A 26,603-nucleotide genomic window follows, 5' to 3' on the forward strand; every position below is an offset into this window, starting at 1 on the left:
ATCCCAGGCAAAACACGGTAATACCGCCATCTATTTTGGTTACACCAAAATTTCCTGAATTTATCCATAGATCTGACGTCAGGACTCCCTCACGAATTTATTAGTGGAAGTGATTAATATGGAAAAAGAATATTTCTTAATCTAAACCTTGAGTTTTGACCTTAAATTAAAGTCTAAATTTATATTACATCACATTTGATTTTAGATTTGTATAACAGTATAACATTTAAAATTTAGTCCAATTAGTCATCACTATAAGTATTTTTAGGCTCTTTAGGTAAATATATCGATGACATTTTAGAAACGCTACTAGTATTTCAGCAGTACGTGTAAATGCAACAGGAGAAAACCAGCCGAATTTTCAGTGACAAACATTTTTTTGGTCCCATTTTACAATAATTTTAGGAACTTCAGGAATATGAAGAGGCGAAATGCCGAATGCGGCAAGTTAAGACGCCCTTTAAAGCGAAGTAAGATCACCGAAGGCATTTACGGCAGGTGAGATATTGGATGTCAAATCTAGGCCATCGTTCGCAGATGGCCGAATAAAATGGTTGCCTTGCATTGTCTGTGAATTTTACCATGGTTCCGTCAAAAACATATGGTGTATTAGCTAAAATATAATTGCGGTCATTTTATCGTTGCATTTTGATGTTGTGAAATCTGTGTATTTACCAAAGAACTGTGTTTGATAATAATTTCTTGTGTAGTAACTTGTTTTCAAGGACAATCATGTTACCGATATGGACCGAAATGTTTTTGTTGAACTAGGAAGTAATTCACTGTCATCAGTGCATTGCAAAAGTAAACATAATTGAATGCAATGGTAGTATTATTATTTTGCCTAATCCTTTTTACAAATTAAGTACTAACTGTCCATCACACATTTATTGCTCAAGGTTTTCATGACAGGATGTTCCTCCAGGGCAGGCCCAAGGCCAAGTACGGTACCGTTTACAGTTATAGAACAAGAATTTTTCAAGATCATAAGTTATACAAATCAATCAATAATCAATTGTAATGTTGTCATGATTGTTGATACAGCCAGATAATAATAATAATAATAATAATAAACATAAAATAAATTAGGGGTTCATTCATAAATATTCATGACTGAACGATTGTTTATGGCTATGAAAATATATTCATACATACTCGCTATATAACAGCATGCGTGATTGGTCGATAGGCGGGCATAAACAACGTTTATGCCCGGCGTTCGATCATAAACAAGCCGCGAGAACTGATGGACGCTTCATGAGTAGGATATTACGCGTCTATGTTCGCGAGGTATTTACGCAAAGCACAAGTGATGTACGTGATGTTCGCGCGCGGGGAAGCATGATGGACTGAGCAAGAAAACTTTTTCTTACAATGAATTAGCGATGGAGAACTGGTAAAAAATGATAAGAAACTGGTAGTTTTTAGTTTAAAATTATGGTATTTTTAGTTTTGGAGGGAAATAACTAATTGAATGAACCCGTTCATACATATTATAACATTCTGCATGCGGTCATGGCTGTTATCCTCCGCAACTAAAAATACCATCATTTTAGACTAAAAACTACCAGTTCCTTTATTTATATTCTTTTTAAAAAAAATGTCCATCGCTAATTGTGAAAAAACTTTCTACACTTTCTCAGTCTATGGTGCTTAGTCTAGACGCGCACTAACATCGCGTACATCATTTGCGCTTTGCGTAAATAGCTCGCGAGCATATCGGTGCTAGCACGGCTTGTTTACTACTGGAAAGCCGGCCATAAACATTGTTTATGCTCGCCTATCAACCAATCATGCATGCTGTTATATACCACGTATGTATGAATAAAATGATAAATACACATGTACGGTACATGTAGGTAGGGCAGTATATTTTTGTTTTAGCTGTGTGTTTAGGCCCAATATTTGTGCTAATATTGCGATTCATTCAACATCACCATCACTTACTCGAGAAGTCGGGTCACATATTTGCTCACCGATAGCTTCATTTTAAGGCTAGAGTTTGTTTTATTGCCATTGAAATCTAGTGTACCGGTACGGTGATTCCCTCCACCCTTTTAGCATACCCAACTTATGACATGCGACCACATGTCAAATTTTTGGGATCCCAATTTGCAAAGCGTAAATGGTTAACATACATGTTGCTAGCGCAGCGAGCAGGAAAATTTGCATATTTAAGCATTTCCGTACTGTTTTCCTATACCTTTTAGAGCGTTTAATTTAAAAGGCGCCCCATGAATTTGTGCCAAAAATCGTTTGCCCCCCCCCCCCTCTTGATTTTACCCCTAAAATCCATACCCCCTATGGAACATACGACCTTTCAAATGGGATTACCTGAATGGGTGACTCCATTTGAAATACACACGCCCTGTGTGGAAAATTGAAGGTCATCATGCCTTTCAGGGAGGTAATAATGTGGATTTATACTGGAATAGCCAATTTTGTGATCTCTTGACGTACATGTAGTTAATATATAAACTTGAATATTTTTGTTTCTTCTGCAGTACCTTCCTGTACCTCAAATTTCTGGGAATATGGGCCTTTGTACTACTGCTGGATTTTATCTTGGAGTTCCGCTTTGAGTATCTGTGGCCTCTCTGGTTGCTTTTACGTAGCATCTACGATTCTTACAGATACCAAGGACTGGTAAGTGTGGAGTCAGATTTATTGTAATTTTGTACCTAAGTCCTTGTGTGATTGCATGCCATTACCATATAACCCCCTGAGCACTACCTGACAATCTAACAGTGCCTCTGATTGGCAGGGTCAAAATTTCGCTTCACAGTGCGAGAATCAATTTGCGGAAATCATTTGATTCTCGCAAATCAACTTCTGTGTAAACTTCCGGGAATCAACGTTGATTCACGCAAATCTTTGCGAGAATCGATTCTCATATCACGCCTAGTCCTGCCAGCAAGACTTCAGTCTTTATCATAAACATAATGACATCTACTGACCTGAAGTCTTGCAGCGGTACATAGGGATGCACTGTACGTTTAAGAAATCCAAACTTCAAGCATCAAGAAATATACCTTGTATTTGTCAGTTTTACCTCAGAGATGCTGTAGACCCTCTCTACACAGTGTAGAAACATCACAAGTAGAATGCTGCTCAATATGATAAATCCAAATCATGAAAATCAAGACATTTTGCAGAGCAATATTTTGACCACTTTTGCACTAAGTAAATTACTCCCATGAAGATTGCAGGTTTTGCCAACCCTGGGAATTTTGAACCCACCCAAAATATGAGATCAATGTTGATCAATTACCTCAACTTTGGGAGTATAGACTAGTACAGTGGGATTAAAATCATCCAAGCATGCCCAAACCCTGGTACAATGGGATTAAAATTGTCAGTGCATGCCCAAACTGTCCTTGAGAGAGTTCCTCAGCTGCATCCTTAGAGCCCAAAATGAGCCCACATATTGTGATGTTTCTTATTTGTGGAAAAGATAATAATAGAGTGAACTGTAACTCTAGGTACGACGAGTTACAGTTACTGGAACTAATATCACGCCGAAATTCTGACCCTGGATTGGTCAATTACATGATATCTTTACTTTTAATCACCAATCAGAATAATCTGCAAATAATTCACTCCAATTCTTTTGCGTAGTGAAATTATTCTAACAATGTTGCTGATTGGTCGAATTGAAAATGAAAACTTCTTTTTGGCCAATCGGTTGGTAGTTCTCATGGGGTTAAGCAGACTGGTCACTGTCAAGATGTGGTGATCTCTGCCTGGGCTGTCACCAGCCCTCGAATTAACCCACGGCACCCCTGGCATTTTGCCGTGGGTGCCCAACCCCACTGCCGTAATGGCCTCAAAATATGTCCTTTACCCAAGGCAGTCACTTGCCGTGCCCTCTAATGAAGTTGCCGTCGGTGCCCCAGCCCTGCCATTCATTATAAAATCATCTATCTATGTTTGTGTGTGGTTTTTTTTCACTTTTGAGAAATTGCCTTGGTGCCCTTCTCAAATTTTCAACAGTTGCCATGATGCCCTCTTGAAATATTACAAACTGCTGTGCTGCCTTGCCTTTTCAGTGAAAATCCAAGGCAATTATCAACTTGCCCTAAAAAAGTTGCTGTGTCCCTTCAGATCCTTAATTCGAGGGCTGGCTGTCACAAAGGCAAGGGTGAAATCTAACAGGCGACGGACATCGTTCCATGCTTGTGACTTTGTCTAACATCGCTTGTGAGTGACAAAATAAAAACGGACTATACTTTGATCAGCTCGTAATCAGCGGGCCTTATAACATTTAATATCAAAATATTTTATTTAGAAAATTGTCTTGTGACATCTCACCAGAAGCATCCCAAATTATTAGTCCAAGTCTTATGCTTTGTCTACTTTCTTTACACACAAAATATAGACCAGACAGGTCAACTAATAGGACTCTTAACTTGGGTCTATTTTTTCGGCGTAGTGGTAAAAGCCTAACATTTCCCGCCTATTACGAGCTGATCAAAGTATAAGTGATAGTTTTTTATCCCAAAGCAACGCCCATCATGTAATAAATTTCACTCAAATTATTGGCCATTTCCAATGTTTTATCAACGGTATACAGTGCCAACTCTCATCTTTTACCAAAATATTTTGCCAACTTTTCTTGTTATTTGCATTCAGGGGTTAAATATGGCACTATTTTGTCATGTTTAATCTTGTGTAAATTGTCCGATCTCCAGCAATACCTCCATCTTGAATTTCAGCCATTGCTGGTGTTTCTAGGTAGTAAAATTACATGTAGATAAAAACATGAAAAGCCCAAAGTAAGTCCCAGTTCCCAGCTAAATTTAAGTGAACCAGACTCGCTTTTCTCCAAAACTGGTCCTGGTAGAAAAGCTGTTAATTTCACCCTTGTACCAGGCCATCAACATCACAAAAGAAGAACAAAATAGACTAATATTCCAGTTGAAATCCATATGCCCCTATGGAAGACGGGGTGTAGATTTCAAATGCAGTCACAAGTCACCCATTCAGGTAACCCCATTTGTAGACTGTAAACTTCAGCAAAGTAGAAGATTTTTATCAGAACAAAATGTTCTCCTTTCATTGAAACGTGTACATGTACTGTGTTTGACCTTAATCAGTGCCACTCGCTAAATAAGTGCCTCCTCTACAACTTGCATCTGTGTATGCACCCACACCTTTATTTCTAGAAACTATCACTCTACCAACTTTATTATGGAGCTCAACAAGGAGCTCAATTTACCATATTCAGCATTTAAAACATGATATTTTCAACAATGAGCTTGATAAATACATGTAGCCCTCCTGAAATCTTGTCAGGAGCACTCTGAGGAGCTCCAGAGCTATGGAGCTCCTTAAAAATGAAGGTCTGATGCGCACCCCTGTCAATATAAAAGTGTGAAAAATACAGAGTAAATCACAGCAAAACCATCTGGGCAGAGAGTTGAATAGCCATGACATTTGTCCTATGGGTATTTACTTTTAAAAGTGCATTGTTTTGCATGAGAAGTGTTCAATTGGATTTCAAGATATGGTTGTTATTAAGCCCCCCCCCCCTCCTCAAAATAAGATAACTTACTTTTAAGGTTATTAATTATTTTAAACTGTTGTGATTTGGTAGTTCACAGCATCTTACGAATGGTAGTGAGCTTTGGCAAAAACTGCATTGCTCAATTCATAGCAAGCGTGTAGAAGAATTAAAATATCACAGATATACTTTTATAGGTGCTGCGGTTCTTGAGTTACGTTGTGAAGAGGGCTGAAACAACAACACTTTTGTAAAACGTACATAACTAATTAACAACAATAAATTAAGCAAGTTTGCAGAGTATACGATTTGTAGAATGAACTTTTGCAAAACATCAAGGTGTTAATTTTCAATAATATATTGATCTAGATAATGAAAAATCGATTTTTAGGTTGCTTCGACCAACAATACCTCGTCTACCCTTAAGCATCCTTGGCGGGTTATTACATGTACGGTAGATCAAATACATTACCATATCTGTAACATGTATGTACATATTCTGTCACTTTCTCCCGTGCAGGCTTTCTCTGTCTTCTTTGTCTTCATTGCCTTTACCTCCGACATGATCTGCTTGCTGTTTATACCGGTGCATTGGCTCTTCTTCGCTGCAAGCACATATGTGTGGGTGCAGTTTGTGTGGCATACTGGTAAGTTTTAGCAACTATGGTAGTTCACAGCATCTTGTGAATGGTGGTGGTGAACTTTGGAAAAAATTGCATTGATCATTTCATAGTGAGTGTGTAGAGGAATTCAGATATCACAGATACACTTTTGTAGGTCCTGTGGTTTTGGAATTATGTTGTAAAGAGCTCTGAAACAACAACACTTTTGTAAAACGTACACAACTCATTCACAACAATAAATTACGCAAGTTTTCAAATTATTTGTAGAATGAACTTTGCAAAACATTAAAGTGTTATTTTAAAATAATATATTGATTTACATTGTAGATAATGAAAATATTTTGGCTGCTTCGACCAACAATACCTAGAAATGAGTACCGAGGCTCCAGCAAATGGCTCAAGCCAGCAGGGCTTGCGCTTATTTTTTTTTATCAACTGGTCCGCTGTTTTAGCTTGCACCAGTTACTGTGTGTTACATACAACTTGCCCACCAGCATATACAGCCCTGGGATATCAGCTTGACATTAAAGTTTTTGATCTAAAACCATATCAAGTCAAGTTTTTCCTAACCTCTTGCAATGTGCAATGTGCATTGAAAATTTGATTAATTTTGATTTTAATATTATGATTATCCATTTGAAGTTATTTTACCATTGCATTAAGGGATCTAGAATGAGCGTTTATGGCGTTTTGACAGTATTTTTTGTGGGACATGAGAGCACCTCAGACGTATCGAATTGCATTCTGAATACAAAGCATGTCTTTCTGATATCAAATAATTTTCATTTTTTGAAATTCACGATATAATACAAATTTTATGACAAATTATTAAAATTTGATATTTTTCAAATTTTTGATATATAACAGTCCTCGAAATAAATTTTATAAATCTAATGATATATTCTTAAAGTGTATGTAGCTGGGAGGAAAAGCCGACGATCAATTGAAAATTTTGACCTTTTATATTGAAGATGTGAATTTTTTGCCCAAAAAGACCTATTTTTTTTTGGTGTTATGGGGAAAAAAATCCATATCTTCAATACGAAAGGTCAAAATTTTCAAATGATCGTCGGCTTTTCATCCCACCTACATACACTTTAAGTATAAATCATCAGATTTAGAAAGTTTACTTCAAGTACTGTTAAATATCAAAAATATCAATTTTAATGATTTGCCATAAAATGTGTATTACATTGCGAATTTCAAAAATCAAAATTATTTGATATCAGAAGGACATTCTTCAGTATTCAGAATGCAATTCGATATGTCTGATGTGCTCTAATGTCCCACAATAAATACTGTCCAAACTTTCATACCCGTTCCCTTACATGTAAGATGACCAAAATAATTAATTGCCTTTTGAATTTGACTATGTCATTTGTTGCTGACCAGGCACAAAAATCTTCTAATTTTGCTGTGAAAGTTGGGCGAAAAATGGCATCGAAAATCACTTTTTCAATTATTTAAATGACTGAAAATGTGATGAAGAATTGCTCAAAGGCAGCTGGATTGAAAGAGGAATAATTTTAGGGTTGATTTTACAATTGGCCCCATGGGCAAGTGCCTATGGCGTTACAGCTTGACCGAGGTATTTACAGCTTGCCCAAGATATTTACAGCTGGTTTTGCCAATGGACAGGTGCCAAATTTGAGCACTGCAAGCCAGGCTTAATAAAAGGCAATGAGCATGCTGGCATGATAAATGTAAAGAAAAGAAAGAAGAACACTATTCCCAAAAAAATCAAGAATGAAAATTTTTTGCTATCAGCAATTGGGTCAAGAGACATGAAAATCTAATACAATGTAGGGGCCTAATTCATTCTCAACTTTGTTGTAAACAGGGACTGCCTTTTTGAGGAGAGTGAGAGCAATCACTCTCTACTGCTCTCCTTAAATTATCTGATACAGGAGAGTGGTTTTTAGCTCTCCTTAGTTGATCATTCTCTCCTTATATTCTATTGTAAATGCTCTAAACACCGTACAGCTCTTCTTGAAGGCTCCAGAAGAGCTATTAAATGCTCTCCTGCAAATTCCAAAAGACAGTCCCTGTTGTAAAGTGTGAAAATGAAATGTGTTCTAAGCCTTGAATGCCAAAAATTTTGATTTATGCCATACCAACAATTTGAATGTAAAAATAAAGCAGGATTTAGAGCCAATATGACTAACCATATATGGTAATGGTGCATCTAGAGACTAGTACATGTAGTAAGTTTTTGTTGCTTGGTTAAAATGCTTTGGCTAGGCACTTTTTACTCAGAACTGAGTTTGTGTAAAACAAGCTTTGTACTGCTCAATTTAGTATTCTTCAAAATCATTCACCCATTATACTTGTATAGACTTCCTGGTATATTGCACTGATATCTAGTGACATGCCAGCTGTATATAGTATAGTACAGGACCTGATTAGCTTTTTGTATGACCTTGACCTGGACAAATGAAAAAATAAACAAAGATTGAGGTCTCTTTGTACAGGTACATGTAGTTCCAGATCACTGATTTTCCCCCTTTCTGTTTTTTTTTTTTGTGGGAAAGTTTTGCTTGTAATATTTAATGGTGTGCATGATGTATGTATAGGATGTCAAACTACATGTACATCATACAAATTACATGTATGCATGACCAGGGTTGCCATTAATTTCATCCTTGAATTGCAGGTCAAAATACCAAAAATTCACCTGATTTTTCTCTTTTAAAACAATTATAACCATTGGTTTCTATGGGATGGGAAATGACCAAAATCTTCAAAAGTCACCCAATTGGGCAGCCAAATTGTGAATTTTGGCAACCCTGTGCATAACCTGGCACCCTATGCTAGAACATGTTGAAGGACCAATGATTGTATTCTCACGGTCATACCACTATCATGGGCAGTTTACATTGTAGGAGAATCTCTGCAAGAATATTTCTAGTCTAGAAGTCTTGATCACACCGCTTACACTAGAGCTCTTCTCTCCTGAAAATGCCACTGAAAACTGACAGATTTGGGATGTGCTTGGAAGAAAACTGTACCCACACACACCCCAATGCAGATACCACTGCATTCCACCCCCACCCCCACCCTCCTTGTGCAAACTCACCCCCACACACTCACACACATATATACCATAAATATTGATGAATACAAAAATACACCAATAAAATATTAATTGATAATAAAATCAAAGTGAAAATGAACAACACGTTTTGGAAACCTTGTTTGTAACATAAACACAGTTGTATTGCTAATAATAAAATTTGTAAAACGCAAAACTAAATGTCAAAGTACCGTATCAATTCTAAGAATATATTGAGTAAACACAGTGTTATGCATTCTGTTTCTTTTGTGGTATAATATTATGAAGAAAGCAAGGGGCTTTATAACAACACAGACACTGTCACTGACATTGAATCTCGTGTAATTATCAATAATGCCATTAAAGTGAAATCCATCTTGCTTGTTGCCATGGCGACAACGTGCCCATTTAAATGGTGATGATGGATAAAGAGTAGAGTTAATACCTTGGAATTATGATTTTTTTTTAAATTGATTTTATGAAGTGATATTCTTGTGGATATATACATTACATATATATATGTAAGGCTAAATAATAATATGGTTCAATAAAATAAAATTTTATTTATTAAATTTGTTCATTTTACTTTGCGTACATGGGCTTGGTTGGGTGTATTTTAAACCAAGAATCGATATGTTAGGGATGTATTGTTAGCTTTGAGATGGTCATATTAAAAAGCCAGCCAACATGATTAATTTGGTATTTTTTTAATGAAACGGACCAGAGTAATTCAGGAAAAACTGTGACTCTATTATTAAGACTTCACATGATTGGTCATGAAGTGTAACAAGGTTTCAAATCAATAGCTGCTTTTTTGTAAAATGAGTAGGCCTATATGTGAGCTGTCACATCAAAACATACCTCTTCAAGGCATTTATAGTTTCAAGGTATGAAGTAAAATGTCTATGAAAGTTTAAAGGAAATAAAAGAAAATTTGAACCTAGTCTTTATCACATCCTGTGATGTGCAAGGCAAATATTCAATAATGATGTATCATTTTAAAGCTTGATTTTAATACTTTCTGATATGGTTGAAATCTCACTTTTGAAAAAAGCCTCTAAGAGCCTGAGAGGTATGTTTTGTTGTGGTGGCTCATACGATGGACATTTTGACTGACATTCTCTCCTCCTCCTCCCCTGCCCACTTCCCTACTTGTCACCTGTTTTTGGACGGTGGACCAGGGCTTGGAATTACTCCCCATCTAAGATTTTTCCGTGACAAATGATAACAAATACATTTTGGTTTTCTTAAAATTTAAGGTGAGGAGCAATCCAAAAAGTTGTATCTCCTACCTTCACTTTTAACCTTTTTGACTTGAAACCTTTGATTCAGCTAAAATAAATGAAAAATACATCAAAATTACTTGCAAAATTAGCCCAATTTTTATAGGTAAGTCGAGGCATGGTTTTCTGGGGAGCAACAAGTGATCTTCTGTAGTAGCCCAAATTCGCTAACTCAATCACATTCGCTAACTCAATCACATTCGCAGCATACTGAGCTTAGGCATCGGTGAATGGGTGGAGGCTCAACTACAGCTCTTCTTGATGAAGAAACCATAAAACTACTGACTGACTGCAAGAGATAATTCTTTAATAATATTAATCACATGCAGCACATATTAATCTGGAAATAATTAGACAGACTTGTACAATGGAAATTGATTACAAGTAACCAGGTTTCAGCCAGTGTGCCATACTTGAAAACCTTTTCAATCAGACCGCACATGTCTGTTAATTAAACCGTGGTACTTTTTAGAAACCATAAAACATAAAAAAATACTGACTATTAAACTGCCTGAGATAATTCTTTAATAATATAATCTGGATATAATTAGACACACTTGCACAATGGAAATTGATTACAAGTAACAAGGTTTCAGCTAGTGTGCCATCCTTGAAAACCTTCTAAAGTCCTTCAAGAATGGCTATCGGCTGAGGTTAAAATCCCCCAATAGCTGAGGTCCTGCTTGAAGGACTAGTTAAACCTGGTTACTTGTGTAATCTGGAAATGTGTTGTGGACCGAGATCAAATTTCAACATTGGGCAGCAATCCTGGAATACCGGTACATAATTTTTTTCTCTAATTTGCATTTTGTATGTCGTTAGTTTTTCAGATAGCGAGAAATAAAGATGATAGAAATGAAATTGGCTGTTTAATGAACGTTGATGTCGTTCAAATTTGGCTTTGTTTTTATTAGCCATACATTTTATGTCAATTATACTTAAGTCTTGGAAATTGAAGAGCAAGTTTGAACATGTAGTATACATGTATGTAGTGCAAAGATGACGTGCTGTCAACTTATTGTTTGTTAAAATGCTTTGTTCTGAAACACATTTAAATTTTTATGAAGTTTATTTTTATGGATGTAAATTTGTATCTATTTTGTTATTTTATTTATTTGTTATTGAATTTTATTTACATATAATACCAATTTTATTATATACTTTCAGTTCATTTTAATACATTTAATCTATGTATCAATTCATTTTTCCTTCAGAATCTACAATCATGCCTATTATGATATCAAACAAATATGTTTACATTAATTTACCGTATTCATTCCAATAAGCGCCCAGGGCGCTTAACAAAGTCATTTTGGGTGGGCACTTATTTTTTAACTCGTTTACCTAATTTTTTTGTAAGTGGCGTACTATTAGAGACAGATTTACGTATGTTATAAAAGTTTCTAGGGTCCTGAGACGTTCTAGTAGCTTTCCTGATGCAAAAATGTATTGCAAGTTTACGGGACCTGCAGCTATTTCACTGTATAAACATCTATCTGTCACTTCAACATTGATGGTACGTAGCAAATTGGAAATACCCTGGGTGGGCGCTTATTGGGGCACGGGCGCTTATTGGAACGAATACGGTACATGTAATTATGTATATACTTTGTTCAATTGGGTTTTAATGAATGAGAAGTTATTTTTATTTGGAAACTCTGTTCAGTAATTCTTATTGTCTTGTACTTACTGTTTCTAGATCGGGGCATATGTCTTCCGACGGTGTCACTGTGGCTGTTATTTGTTTACATTGAAGCATCAGTACGTTTGCGGGAGCTACGATCAGCGCTACCGTTCCATCTAGATCTCTGTAGACCCTTTGCGGCACACTGGTAAGATATAACATTTATACTAGGCCTGCCAGAAGTATGTGATTTTGGAAGCCAAGAAAATAAAAACGCAAAAAACATGTGATTACTATTTTATTTTTATTTTTTTTTTTTTTTTTTTTTTTTTTTATTGTTAATTTCTTTTTTCGCGAAAATTTTTTGAAAAAGTTGGCAGAAAAATTACAAATGTATTCAAAGTGGCAGAATTGTAACTTGCATTCGCTTCATTATCTATAATAAAAAATACATTGGTTTTGTGCGCATTTCTGTATCTTGAATAGATTGTGAAGTGAACACAAGTTTTTTTATCTGCCCCTTTTCATACAAAATTTTAAATTTGTTATTCTATACACAAACTGCTGAAATAATACTAGTAACAATTGTCGGGAAGGGTTTCTGTCCATTTTGAGCTGAAATAACAAGGTTAAAGTGAAAGAAACCCTACTGGTTATTTTGGCCGTTTAACATGCAGTTCTGTGGGAGGACATAAAGTCATAATTATGACTTTATATGTCAAACTTTGCTCTGTTGACTTACAAACACAACAAATTTGGCTGATTCCATTTAGGTGCAAGTTGGGACAGGTTTGAAAAAAATTAACCAATTTCATATAATAAGATTGTACATTATGGCTTTAAATCAACCACAAATGATTGCAGCACTTGGCTCTAGGTCCAGGGACTCTCCAAATCTGCAAAAAAAAAATAATTACAAAATAATTTTTGGTGTCATTTTCATTGCAGCATCGGGTACCCAGTTGTAACGTTGGGTTTTGGTTTTAAAAGTTATGTTGGTTATCGCATGAGACTGCGTAAACAAAAAGACGTCCAAAAAGAAAACGACTTTTATATGCAGTTGTTACAGCAAGCGTTACCACCAGAACAGCAAACGTCATCGTTACAACCAGATAAGACAAAAGGTAAGGGTATGTATACCAATGGGTCAGGATTTTTGCGACAAAAAAGGTCACAGGTCAACTGTTAACAACCAATGGTTCAGGTTTATGTGACAAAAAAGGTCACAGGTCAACTGTTCTGATATACAGTGGTAAAAATATGTTACTCTCTGTTTTTTTGGTCAAATTTGAAGCTATTGTTCCTTTTCCCAAAGCAATTCAGAAAGAATAGTTTGCAACATCTGCTTTTATTGATTTTATGTGTTATTTGACATAGAGGTCAAAGTTCAGCAGGTTTCAAAGGTTTCAATAGGCTTCAATGGCCATGACCTTTACGTTTTTCTACCTTTGTAAGTTTAAATTACGGACCGGACCGTAGCCAGGATTTTTTCTTGGGGTGCAGATTTTCCAAATTCAGACCTTTTCAAGAGAAATCTTCATTCTGGTGTTATTTCAAATTATTCACTTGGATCAAGGTGCTTAGACTTTTGTTTGAAGAAAGATGGTCCCTAAAGAATTGTGAAACTATCCATAGCTCTCAATATTTAAGCGACTCTTGCATATTTTTTGTATACATTTGCTGTGGATCAAGCAGATACATTGCAATGCATGATTGATGGGATACTCCCTTCAGCTGCTGTTTTGCATACATTGTACATGACAGCTGAATAAGAAATTACCAAAAATGCAAATATCTGGGTTACAATTTTCGGTATCAACACAACTACCAGTACTGCAAAATTAAAAATGCACGAAAATGTTCTTTCTTGCATACATGTAGGTTTCAAATTCACAAGTTTACCAACAAGCCAAGGCTCCCGCTAAGGCGCGCCCGTACGTCCAGGATTTTCTATTGTTGGATGCACTGTTCAGCAAGCTGCATCAATGCCTTGCGTCCGAGTGGACGCACATGAATTTCAAATCAAAATCAAGTATAAGCTTACTCAAGCTACATGAAATAAAATAAATATTTGTATTATTTTCTGAACCTCCGTCGTGCATAAATGAATATTTTAGCTACATAGACCAATGGACCAACCAAACACACCCCCAAATTTGCAAAACACATTAACATGTATGCGGACGCACAAAACTTTTGTGGGACGACATTTCCGACCAGGTTTTACAGTTGTGCATCCGATTGGACGCAGAGCTTTTGAAGGCTAGTGGGAGCCTTGCAACAAGCTAACTAGTTCAAAATTAGCAAAGCACAAAAAATTACACAAAAATTACCACTTTTGCACCAGACTGTTTTGTGTGAGATAAGAAATCTTTTAAAAACACTAACTCCATGTTGATATGATTATTTTTACAGCAGCCTTATCTGGAAAATCAGATGAACCCACCTCAAATGGCGTGAAACTTAGCAAAGGCTTACCACCCGCCAACCATACGAAGGATGGGGGCGGCGGTGGGGATAGCAGCAGTAAAAGCAAAGAATCACGTAAACATGTTAGTAGTGCGAACAACGCTAGTGTGAACTCTTCCTAATCGTCATCGTCGTCGGGAGATTCCAATTATTTAGAGACTAACTCTAAACTTTCCCAGCGGATTGTGAACGATTACGACGGAAATACAGAGAACCTTGCTAATGAGCAGGCTCTCGCTAAAAAACAAAATATAGGTGGGTCAACGTCATCGCCTTTCGCCTCAGCGACAGAAGAACCAGGCGCCGCCGTCCTCCGCTAAGGAGAACTCGTCGTCCGGTCAGGGTAGTAAAAGGCCTAATAAGACTCTGTCAAGCAAGGTTGAAAATAAGGAAAAAGATATGAAAGATACAAATCTGAATCATGAAGTTGCTAATGGAGTCATGCCACAGTCAGTATCTAAAGAGGAGAAAACTTTAAAAGGGTAGGTATTTTTGTGTTTGTTTGTCTGTTTGTTTGTGATCAAATGATTTGTAAACATATAAAAATTGAATAAAATTTGGTCAGATTTATTGTACAAGTCTTTGTGGCAAGGTTGAACATAAATGGTTACTGTAGATGAGGGTTGGTTGTTCTTGTGCATATAACTGGTTGTTCTTTTGCATATAACTAAAACATTTTGCTGTTATTGGTTATATACTAATTTTATATTGTATTCAACGGACAGGTCATTGGGCAAAAGATGTGTTTTTGTTAGTCTCAAAATATAAACTTTTGTATGAAGCCAAAGTATAAACTACTTTGTTTCTTTGGCAGTGGTAGGATACTTCAAAATGTGTCAAATTTGGAAGAAATACTTGTATCAGATTTACTGCCTGACTGCTTGATAAATTGTTCATCTGTAATAGGGAAAAAACATGTAAATCCCTGTAAACCCCCAAGTTGAGGTCTAGTCTAATAACGGACCCAAACAAGGGAATAAGCATGATTAGTCAATGGGACAATAATTCATACTATAAAACAACTTATAAAACTTCCCTTTATACAAATAGTAAGTGTAATTCTGTATTTGACTTCCTCAATCAAACTTGACATGCCCAAATATGACATGTAACTGGAGCTGGAACAAGTCGTAAGATTTGCTTTTAAACATGAAACTGTTTTAAACATTTTTTTTTTGTTTTTCCATTTTTATTCACCTGTACTTGGGCCTGGTGGAAGGGAAAAAGAACATACAGACATGGTCCACCAGACCCCAACTTAATTACGGTAACCAAGATAGATGCAAAGATACAATCAGATTATGACAATGAGATTTAAATTTTTAAACATGAAACTGAAACAGTTTTATCTGTATAAGATTGGGGTGATTAGCAAGAAATTATTATGTAAACAAACCCCAAAAATGTAATCACAACTTTTAAAAAGTGTATTCAAGGGTTTCCAGGATTTTTCTAGATTGGGGGTGGGGGTGGGGGGATCAAGCTGGGGAGAAATCAATCAAGTTCAGAATTTAGCAAAGAGATTTACAAAATATATTCAGCTTAGGCGTAAAATTATATTCTGTGCATCACAATTCGTCGTCTGCATCTCATACTCTTGTATCTCAAAAGGCTGCCTTGTGTGATTATTATCATTGTAGTATTTCATATTGTTATTTTATATTTCAGTATGCTTCTTCGTTTTATGAATGGACATGAGATCGTAATATGTGAAACGATCAAGGGAAATGAGTCGGATGTCGCTAATATTGATTTTGAGATATTGGCAAAAAAATTGTTAAAATTCTTTTGTTTTACATTGTTTTCAGCGATTGATCAAGTGATGTAACTTCGCAAAGAAAAGTTTTTGAAAGCTCTATATGTCCTCTTTAGAAACATATGTAAAGCTCATTTTCGACCAGGGTCGACATGTGACTCATTCCCCTTGATCATGTCACATATTGTGATAATATATAAAGTTAATTTTACAGTGTATCTCATCACAATTAGATGAAAATACTAAAAATACAACAGTATGCGATGCAGACGATGAAGTGAGCACTTCAATGGACCCTCTCTAGCAAGTGTGGCACGTAAAAATAGGAATTACAAAATATGTTACAAAAACTTACGCAATATGAAAGTTTTGGACAGAGCCAATATACCCACTGCATTTTTTTTCAGAATATTTTTCTTGTCAAAATATTTTACAAAAATTTGTGAAATATGAAAGTTTTGGACAGAGCAATCGACAGACTGCAGGGGTTTTTTTTTCAGAATATTTTTTTTGTCAAAATATGTAACAAAAACTTACACAATATGAAAGTTTTGGACAGAGCCAATTTACCTGCTGTAGTTTTTTTTTCAGAATATTTTTTTGGTCAAAATAGGTTACAAAAACTTCTGCAATATGAAAGTTTTGGACAGAGCCAATATACCCACTGCAGAAATTTATTTTCAGAATATTTTTGTGGTCAAAATATGTTACAAAAACTTTTGCAATATTTATGAAAGTTTTGGATAGAGCCAATCTAGCCAGTACAGAAATTGATTTTCAGAATATTTTTCTGGTCAAAATATGTTACAAAAACTTATTCTGTATGCAAGATTGGACTAAGGCGATTGATCCACGCCAGCCCTCAAATTAAGGATCTGAAGGGGCATGGCAACTTTTTTAGGACAAGTTGATAATTGCCTTGGATTTCCACTGAAAAGGCAAGGCAGCACAGCAGTTTGTATATTTCAAGAGGGCATCATGGCAACTGTTGAAAATTTGAGAAGGGCACCAAGGCAATTTCTCAAAAGCGCAGATAACACACACAAACAGTCTGATAGATGATTTTATAATGAAGGGGCAGGACTGGGGCACCGACGGCCACTTCATTAGATGGCACAGCAAGTGACTGCCGTCGGTAAAGGACATATTTTGAGGGCATTACGGCAGTGGGGATGGACACCCACAGCATTATGCCATGGGTGCCGTGGGTTAATTTGAGGGCTAATCCACACAGAAATTTATTTTCATGTCATACAATTTTCTTGACAGTTTTGAATCCGATATAAAGAAGCTGAAGGCAGACCTCCAGTCAAGCCGACAGAGTGAAAATGAGTACCGTTCTAAGCTCAATTCTATGAACAGTGAAGAACAGAGAATTATGGCCGAGTTGGACCAGTTGAAAAGGGATAACGAATCATTGCAAACAAAGTAAGTATATGGCATAGACTTAGGGAGTCGCCTATTCAGGTAACCTCATTTGAAATTTGCACTCCCTGAGTGGAAGATTAAAAGTCAAGTCTTCCATAGGGGATATCTAATAATTGCAAACAAAGTAAGTATATGGCATAGACTTAGGGAGTCGCCTATTCAGGTAACCTCATTTGAAATTTGCACTCCCTGTGTGGAAGATTAAAAGTCAAGTCTTCCATAAAGAGATAACGAATCATTGCAAATAAAGTAAGTATAGGGGTATTCCAGTTGAAATCCATACACCCCTATGGAAGACATGACCTTAATCTCTCACATACGGCGATAGAAACAAATTGGTTTGATCTTTCGATCGACCATCGATGCTTGGTCGATCCTTATAATTTATGAAATCAATTAATTTACTGTTGTTAATTAGGATAAAATAGTAATTTGTGCATGGAGTGATAGTAACCAATATAAATTTAGCGTTAATTCCGATTAATTAGTTGATATTCAGTAATAACAACCATCGAAGCAGGATCGCCGGTCGATCCAAAGATCGAACAAATTTGTCTCTGATGCCTAAGGAGTGTGAATTTTTAAATGGGATATCCTAAATGGATGACTCCATTTGAAATCTACTCCTGCTGTGTTGGCGATTAAGGTCATGTCTTCCATAGGGAGGCGACAGCCCGGGGCGTAAGGATTTCAACTGGAATAGTCCATTGCTGTAAAATATCTGTGTGTTTTTTTAGAATAATTTTACATTCTCCTCAGTATTGTTTTCTGTCACTGCTTAAAGGAAATACGCAATTAAAGTGATAATAGCAGCAATTGCTCTCCTAAACATTGATGTGTAGGGCGCCTGCAATTTTACACATTGACTGTTTGGAGCACACATACCTGTTGCGCAAAATGGTTAACAGTGGCGTATGGAGGTCTCAGAAAATGGAGGGGTCCAACTAGGTCCATTGCTCCGACTAACTTACAAAAGTGGGGGAGAGGTATGCCCTCTCCTCTTTGCTCATGCCTCTGAAGTTAAAAAAAGGTCGTTCATCCATTTGTGCTCCTGATAGCTATGTGGTTAGCTTTGTTGTGTACTCCAAGCAGTAGACATGAGCTAAAAGAATCATCTTGATTCAAATTTACCGTGTAGTGTAGGTGCACAGTGCCAGGAAACATTTAAAACACCTGTTCTTGAAGTAACAAACTGAAGTATCATTCTCAAGGGTGAACGATCTTTACTAGAACGGGCTATTCTATTTAAACTACACACTATCTCTGTGGACGATTTTGGGTGTGTGAATTAGGGATTCAATCATCTTTCACCGTTGTTCATTATTCTTAGTCAGTGGGAGTGGTCTATTACGTAGCACATAATCTGACTGGATAATCGCATGATTTTGGGTGTCGTCTATCAGGCTGTAGACGACCCCACGTCATCATGAGCGTAACACACTCATAGAGGTGCGCGTATGTATCACAGTAGACGCAGTGCTGAATACTCGCACGCGCTAGCAGTACGCGCAACAAAAGATGTGAAGTTGTAAACAAGTTTCGTTCATTTTAGAAAAAGGGGAGTTTTTATGACGGTAACTTGATTTTTGTTTAAAAAAATAGTTAACAATTATTAAAATAGTATTTAAACTGACTAAGAATGAGAATAAACGATAGGATTTTTTTTTTGACTATCCTCTACCTATGATAGACGACAGGCAGGTCCAATATTTTCATCGTAGTGGATACCGGCTGCGCCGGCATCCACTACTCAAAATATTGACCTGCCTGTCGCCTATCACACGAAGAGATAGTCAAAATAAAAATTCCTATCGTTATTCTCTAACCGCTTAACAACCATGCAGACGCTTTTGACGCGAGTTGGTGAATGGTGATGAACAACGGTGAAACATGATTGAATCCCTTGCAGCAACGAAAACAAGCTAAAGGTCGTATAATTCACATGATTATTTCATGAGGAATGTCAGTTAATGATTGCCACTCAGCCTTACAAAAACTTCAGTGATTCTCTGTTGATATCAGCAATAAAACTACATACAGAATATAACGGCAATGTTTAGCCGCAAAATACTGAATTCACCATGTACATGTAAGCTTGCATCACGCACATAGGTTCCAAGCATGACAAATTTTATGCACTCTTGCTTAACGTAGGCGCGCCATTGCATTATACGCTACAGTGTGGATTCATCATCGATTAACAACGCTTGGCTCCTGTACAAAGGTATAGGAAGAGTTGTTGAAATATATATGGCGCTCCTTAATGTGTTCATTTGATTTTAAATTCATACTCCTGTAGATGATATTTCTAATATCTTTCATAGAGGTAGTGTGAATTTTAAATGGAATTTCAAACCACAAAACCATGTGGTCATTGAAGTACATATGAGAGGAAATCACATGTTGACAGAATTGTGAATATATTTTATAATGAAATACTGTTTTATGAATATGATGTCATGTCCCACTTTGCACCACTCAATGTTTATCCTTAGTGTAAAACTGCCTAGAATTACCCTAACACAAAAATCTTTTATTGAAGGATTGTACAGCTTTATTCCATACATATGCTGCTTCATTCCTAGTCTTTACACTAGTCTAACTCGTGAATATCTTCCACCAAGGATACGTCCAACTTAGGAGAAAAATGTACAAGAAATAACCAAAATTTGTTTCTCTTACAGACTGCATAATTTGGTGACCCAGAAACAGCAGGACAAGCAGTCGTTAGCCAAACTGGAGAAAAATCTCAAGTCAGAACGCGACAATCGGTCATCTGTTGAAAGTCAATTGAAAGACGAACGCAAGAGCCGCAAAGCTGAAGAGGCTGCAGCAGCTCGAGCGGTCGCCTTGGCAACAGCAAACACAAGGTAATGTGGTGATGAAAATACAGTGATTGGCTTCCAGCTATAAGATTTTGTATTGTCCCTTTGTACGGTGATCTGTGGGTGGGATTCCAGAAATAGGGTGTTCTTGGGATGCGACTCTCATCCATTCTGAGCCACTGTAAGCGGCACTTTCTAATGGTAGTAGTGAGCTTCTGTTGCTTTGTCATGGATCTTATTTGACACAGCGACTCTATTTCATATTCGACATAGCGAACCTTACTTCATTTTCGAAATAGCGAACTTTATTTTAAATTCAACATAGCAAACCTTAGATTTGACATTGTGAACCTTTGACGTTGTGGTGTTCAGATAAAAACAAATGGTAACATGCGCGTATTTTGGGGGGACTTTGGGTGCGCGAGCCCCCCAGGGTAAAAACAGGGCGGCCAAAACGAAGGGGCGGCAAAAAGAATTAGTAAAAATCAAAATGTGTTGCTTTTTTTTTATCTTTCCCACAAGACACAAAGTGCCCTGTGCTTTTATTTTCATTATATATTTTCAAAATCACAAGAATCAATAAAAATCACACAAGAAAAATCACAAATGCAGCATCAATATAAAAATGTTACATCATATAAAAGTCTACTTTACCAAATACATGTAATTTAACATTGTCTTCAGCACCCCTTTTAGGGCGCTAGCGCCTAAAATCAGTGAAATAGGTTTATTTTCCATAAGCAGCGAAAGTGTGTTTTTTATTAATTGTAGAACTAAGCATTAATCAATCAATCATTAATCAAATAATTGTCTTGAAAGTCAAGTCTGCTGGTGAATCAAAATTTTGTCATGAGCTTATGGGGGGGTCAAAACACAACAACGGCGACGTCACATGTGATTGATACACTAAAATAATGGCTATTTCATTTTTTCATTTTGAGTTCTATTTGTCATTGACCCCATTTTTTTTGCCATTGTCATTTTGGCACCCCCTAATGGGGCACCCAGGGCATTTGCCCCCACCCCCTTGCTATGCCACTGGCTTGTGGCCTTGCATGTATTATGATTAGTGCATATTATCAAGACACCCACTGACTAGACCATTTTGAAACCACCTTATTACTTGCAGAACGGAATGCTCTGAGAGTTGTCGGACTCGCCAGATTGACCAGGAAAAAGAAATTCAACGTCTACGTGGAGAACAGCAAAACAAAGATGAGCGACTACGAGATCTGGAAAAGAAGGCTGAGGTACACGTATGTTCATGTTATATATCTCTTACATGAAAAAAAAAAAGGATTTTGGACATGCCAGTAAAAATATTTGGAATTCATGAGGCTCCTTCCTGGAAGAAATTGCCATTTGGATGGGAATTGCTTCTCCGTATCGTCAGCCTGCTACACTTTTTGCCCAAGTCACTTGTAATTTTGTGAATAAAGTACAAAACATGGTTCAAGCATGCATTTAAACATATTTATTCACCAATCTTTGCACAAAAACAAATGATAATGGTACAAATGAAAGGGAATACTCTGAAATAATTAGGGTGATTATATAACTGATGCATACTTGAACCACATTTTGTTCTTTGTTCTCAAAATTACAAAAAATAACTTGGGCAACTAGCATAGCAGGCTGACTATATAAAGAAATACATTCTAGGAAATTTGAAATATTTGGGACATCTGAATTGACTAGTAAAAAAAGGTTGGTGTGGAATTACATCTGCTATCAAGCACTTCCAGTGTAATTAAGCAAAACGATAATAAAACAATAGTAAAGTCACGCTGACCTGTATCCAATGTATGAATTAGGTTATTCCAGTTGAAATCCAAACACCCTCTATGGAAGACATAACCTTAATCTTCCACACATGGAATGTAAATTTTAAATGGGGTTACCTGAATGGGTGACTCCATTTGAAATCTACACCCCCTGTGTGGGAGATTAAAGTTATGTCTTCCATATAGGGTGTGTGAACTTCAATTGGAATAGTCCATTGTTGGCAACAAGTTACATTTTGTTGGACCGGAAAAACCTATGTGTTTGTGGCCCCTGAACATGTTTAAAACAAAACTGCCTACCGGTTACAAAAGGGGTTTTGCTTTAAACATGTTCAGGGGCCAATGACACAGGTTTTTTCTGCCCAATGACAAAATCTTTTTTTTTTCTTATCCAACTTACAGCAATTACATGAACGTCAGGAGTCACAGGGTAAAACAGAGCTGCTCATGTCTGCCCTGATGGCGATGCAAGATAAAACGGCCAAGCTGGAAACCAGTCTTAGTGCAGAGACACGCCTCAAATTAGACCTCTTCTCGGCACTCGGCGACGCCCGTAGACAACTGGAGATTTATCAAGGTAGGTTTTATACTTGGAGAGAGCACACCACTAAATCACGATTGGGCTATTCCATTTGAAATCCACACTACCTCTGTGGAAGATTTTGGAAATATCTCCCACATGGGGAGTATGAATTACAAATGGAATGGGTGCATTAGGCAGCTCCATTTGAATTTTATACACCCTCTGAAATAAGATTCGAACCGAATCCTCCCCTGAGGGGGAGTGAGTTTCAAATGGAATTGTTAATGTGTTAGTTCCATTTGAAAATTCTTGTTGGAAGAATTATAATTATAATTAACTCCTAAAATATGTGAAAATATTTCTTGTTTATAAGAATGTTAAGTTTCAAACATCTCAAACTTATTTTGATGGAGTTTTGAGTCAGTGAAACACAAGGAAAAAAAAAAGGGGAAAACACATTCTGCTCTGCATTGAATTTCAAAATCTTTGCAAGCTGTGAGACATATAATTTTTTAAATTTTACACTTGGAATTTTATATTCTGCATTTAGGCTATTCCATTTAAAATCCACACTACCCCTGTGGAAGATTTTGGAAATATCTGCCACAGGGGGAGTATGTTTTACAAATGTAATTGGTCAAGGTTAATCATTTTGAAACCCGTACTTACTTTGTATTATGGCTTTACTTATATCTTCCCACAACTGTGTATATCAAATAAAAGTTACCCAACCGTCTATTCTGTTCAAAACTTGTACTCCCTCTGTGGAAGACTTTAGCTAAATCTTTCACAGGGGTAGTGTGGACTTGAAATGGAATAGCCCATTTACTAAATATACATATTTAATCCTAGAATTTGTCATCAATATTCTTCTCTTTTTTGTCACCACAGGTCAGCTGATGAAAAAAGAAGCAGAAATTCACGAGCTCAAATCGAAGATTGCCGAGGTAATGGCCGTGATGCCACCGGGTGCGTATCCGGGAACATCACCCCCTGCCTCTGGGGTCATGAGTACTCGCTACTTCTGCAATGTTGAAGATCCTCCAGTGAGCAACGGAGCTTCGGCGGCGGCGGCAGTAAATGGAGGCGGTGGTGGTGCTACTCCCAATTCTGGGAGCGACGGGGGGAACAGCGGTGGCGGCGGATCTGGTGGTGGTGCCAGCAGCGCCAGCTCCGGTTCACCGGTCCCTACTCCTGAACCCCAACAACAGGGCCAGCCCTGGGGCGACCAGGGGAAGTCGGTGTTGGATCCGAATGCTGCATGCTATCGTCCAAAGAGTAATTAAACTCGTTAATTAAGAGTGACTAGCTCTTAAATTTAGAGTATTTGACTCTTTTAATTTAAAAACTAATTACAAAAAAGGTGCAGTTTGAAATACTGAATATGCTACATTCGATCAAAATGTTTAACTGTGAAAAAAGCTCTGTGGAAGATATGTTGGTCAGTTGGTCTAAATCATGTCTTATATATTTAAAAGCTAAAACTTATTTTACATAATTTCATAGCTTAACCCCATGAGAACTACCTGCCGATTTCCCAAAATGAATATTGTGTCTTTTGAACCAATCAAGGAGGGTATTAATAAGATCATCTGCAAATGCAAGTTTGACCATAAATAGTTTAAAGCCTAGTCATAATTGGCTATTGAAGTGAGCATTACAAATTATCAACCAATCAGAAATGCTGTTAGATGACCAGTATTGTCCAAGGGGTTAATGGTGCAGATTGGCTTCTAAAAGTTCTCACTGTTAGTATTCTGTTCAATTTGATATGTCGCTGTTATTGGTGGTATTTAAAAACATCTATTTTTGTTTTGTTCAAGTAGTTTAATTAACCCCTTCAGTCTCGTAAACTTCTTGATGTTGGTACTAAATTTGAAAAAATTACTTAATCAACAATTTTACTTATGATATGTATGACAGGCACGTGCACGGGCAAACATCACTCAATAATTGTCTATATTTTCTTTTATTACTGCACCCAAAATATATTTTTGCTAATTTAATCAAATACGGTTCACTTCTCAGTTTTGGAGCCCCACCGCTTAAATTCTCACGTATAATTTGTTGTCATTTGGTAAATAATTTTATTTTGACGTGTGAAAAATGGTATATATTCAATTAATTATGGTAGTTGCCCCATTTTGTTTTTAAATTAGATAGGTTTGGTACTGGTAGCATTGGTTATTATTCAAAAACCGTTCTTACACTGGAGTTAATTTGTCAATCGTCACAAGAACTTCCAATGTATTTAGAATGATAAAATATTGTTTGATATCAAGTTTTGTATGTGTGTTATGAATCAATGACGACATCAGAATTACGGATATCCTGGCCACCACCCCCTGAAATGGGCTATTCTAGTCAAAATCCATATACCCTATGTGGGCTATTCCAGTTGAAATGCATACACCCCCTATGGAAGACATAACCTTAATTTTCCACACACAGGGTGTGAATTTCAAATGGGGTTACCTGAATGGGTGAACCATTTGAAATCTACACCCCTGTGTGGGAGATTAAGGTCATGTCTTCCATAGAAATGTATATCAAATTCTTGCGACAGTAAGAGCCTATTTTGGGATTGGATCAGAAATTTTACCATTCACTTTCAAGTAATCCAACCTTACTTTGTTGTTTCAACTTTTTGTATCGCGGAGTAAATTAATTTCATCATTCATGGAAAAACAAGTAACATTTTGAGATCAGTTTCCAAGAAATTCCATTTATTTTGCTACTCAGTCTCATTAATCAAGCCGTGTTCCGCCATTTCAACTTTTTGTCGCGTCGTAAAATTAATCTTAGAAAGTAACCAGCACCGCCTTAGTTATTTAAAAGCACAAGTTGATAAGTTAGTCTGCAGTCTAAAACAAACGAGCTTTTTTCACAGAAAGCAAAATGCGATCATTGTAGCTAGGTGTTTCTTACTAATCACGATGTTGTATAGTTGCACCAATGGTGGGGTGTATTGATCATGAACGTAGCGTGCATGAGCACCCCCGTTATTTCATAACACTATTGTTTAATATGTTTAATTACCATTCTCAGGTTCCATACAAGCGTTCATAGTCTGAATACAAGTAATAGTTACATTGTACTGTGTACTCTGGTCACTGTGATGTTTTATTTTTTTCGAACGAAAGAGAAAGCAAGAAATGGTGACGAATCACACTGGTACGATGATGTCATAATGATGTCATCATATGACCTCCATGACCCTAGTATGTGATTCTCATCTTGAAATCTTGCAAATTAACACAAAACCACAGTGGCAAAGTTCTTGTTAGATTAGTACAATACACACTGAAATGAACTGAACATGAAGGCTGAGGATGGTTTCTACACGTACACATGTCAGGGGGTCACCTCTGGCAAGGAGCCCCCTGGAAGTGTAAATTATTGTATCACAAATTTTATGTGTTTTATGGTCAGCGTAATTTTTTGGCTGTTAACACTGGCAAACATTGAAAGGTCCGGTACATAGATTACGTTGATGTAAATTTATTAATTTGATAGGTTGTGGGTGTTGCCAATACAAAGGTTTTTTTTTATTAGCCTATATGGGAAGTGCTAGAATTCACATTGTGCCCCTACGACACACATATTATCCTCAAACGTTATCTATCACATGATTCAAAGTTTCGTTCATCATCTGATGTCCTACCCGAACCAAAACATGAAGTTGCAGTTTAATTTATTGTTCATTGCAGGCAATTTTACACTGCTTAATCGA

At 36.7% G+C, this 26,603-nt stretch overlaps 1 protein-coding gene across 1 annotated transcript; it reads left to right on the top strand.

Moving 5' to 3' along the window:
* The first annotated feature begins 318 nt into the window (after window positions 1-318).
* LOC140141316 (macoilin-1-like) lies at window positions 319-25,390 on the top strand. The gene is given in 12 exon segments (XM_072163148.1): window positions 319-498; window positions 2,505-2,646; window positions 6,024-6,150; window positions 12,161-12,293; window positions 13,034-13,209; window positions 14,501-14,814; window positions 14,816-15,036; window positions 17,580-17,738; window positions 20,423-20,608; window positions 21,693-21,813; window positions 22,750-22,924; window positions 23,762-25,390. Coding segments are annotated over 12 exon segments (2,229 nt in total). The 5' UTR covers window positions 319-418; the 3' UTR covers window positions 24,157-25,390.
* Window positions 25,391-26,603: the final 1,213 nt, after the last annotated feature.

This window comes from Amphiura filiformis, chromosome 19 (genome assembly GCF_039555335.1).
Source record: "Amphiura filiformis chromosome 19, Afil_fr2py, whole genome shotgun sequence".
NCBI lineage: Eukaryota > Metazoa > Echinodermata > Ophiuroidea > Amphilepidida > Amphiuridae > Amphiura > Amphiura filiformis.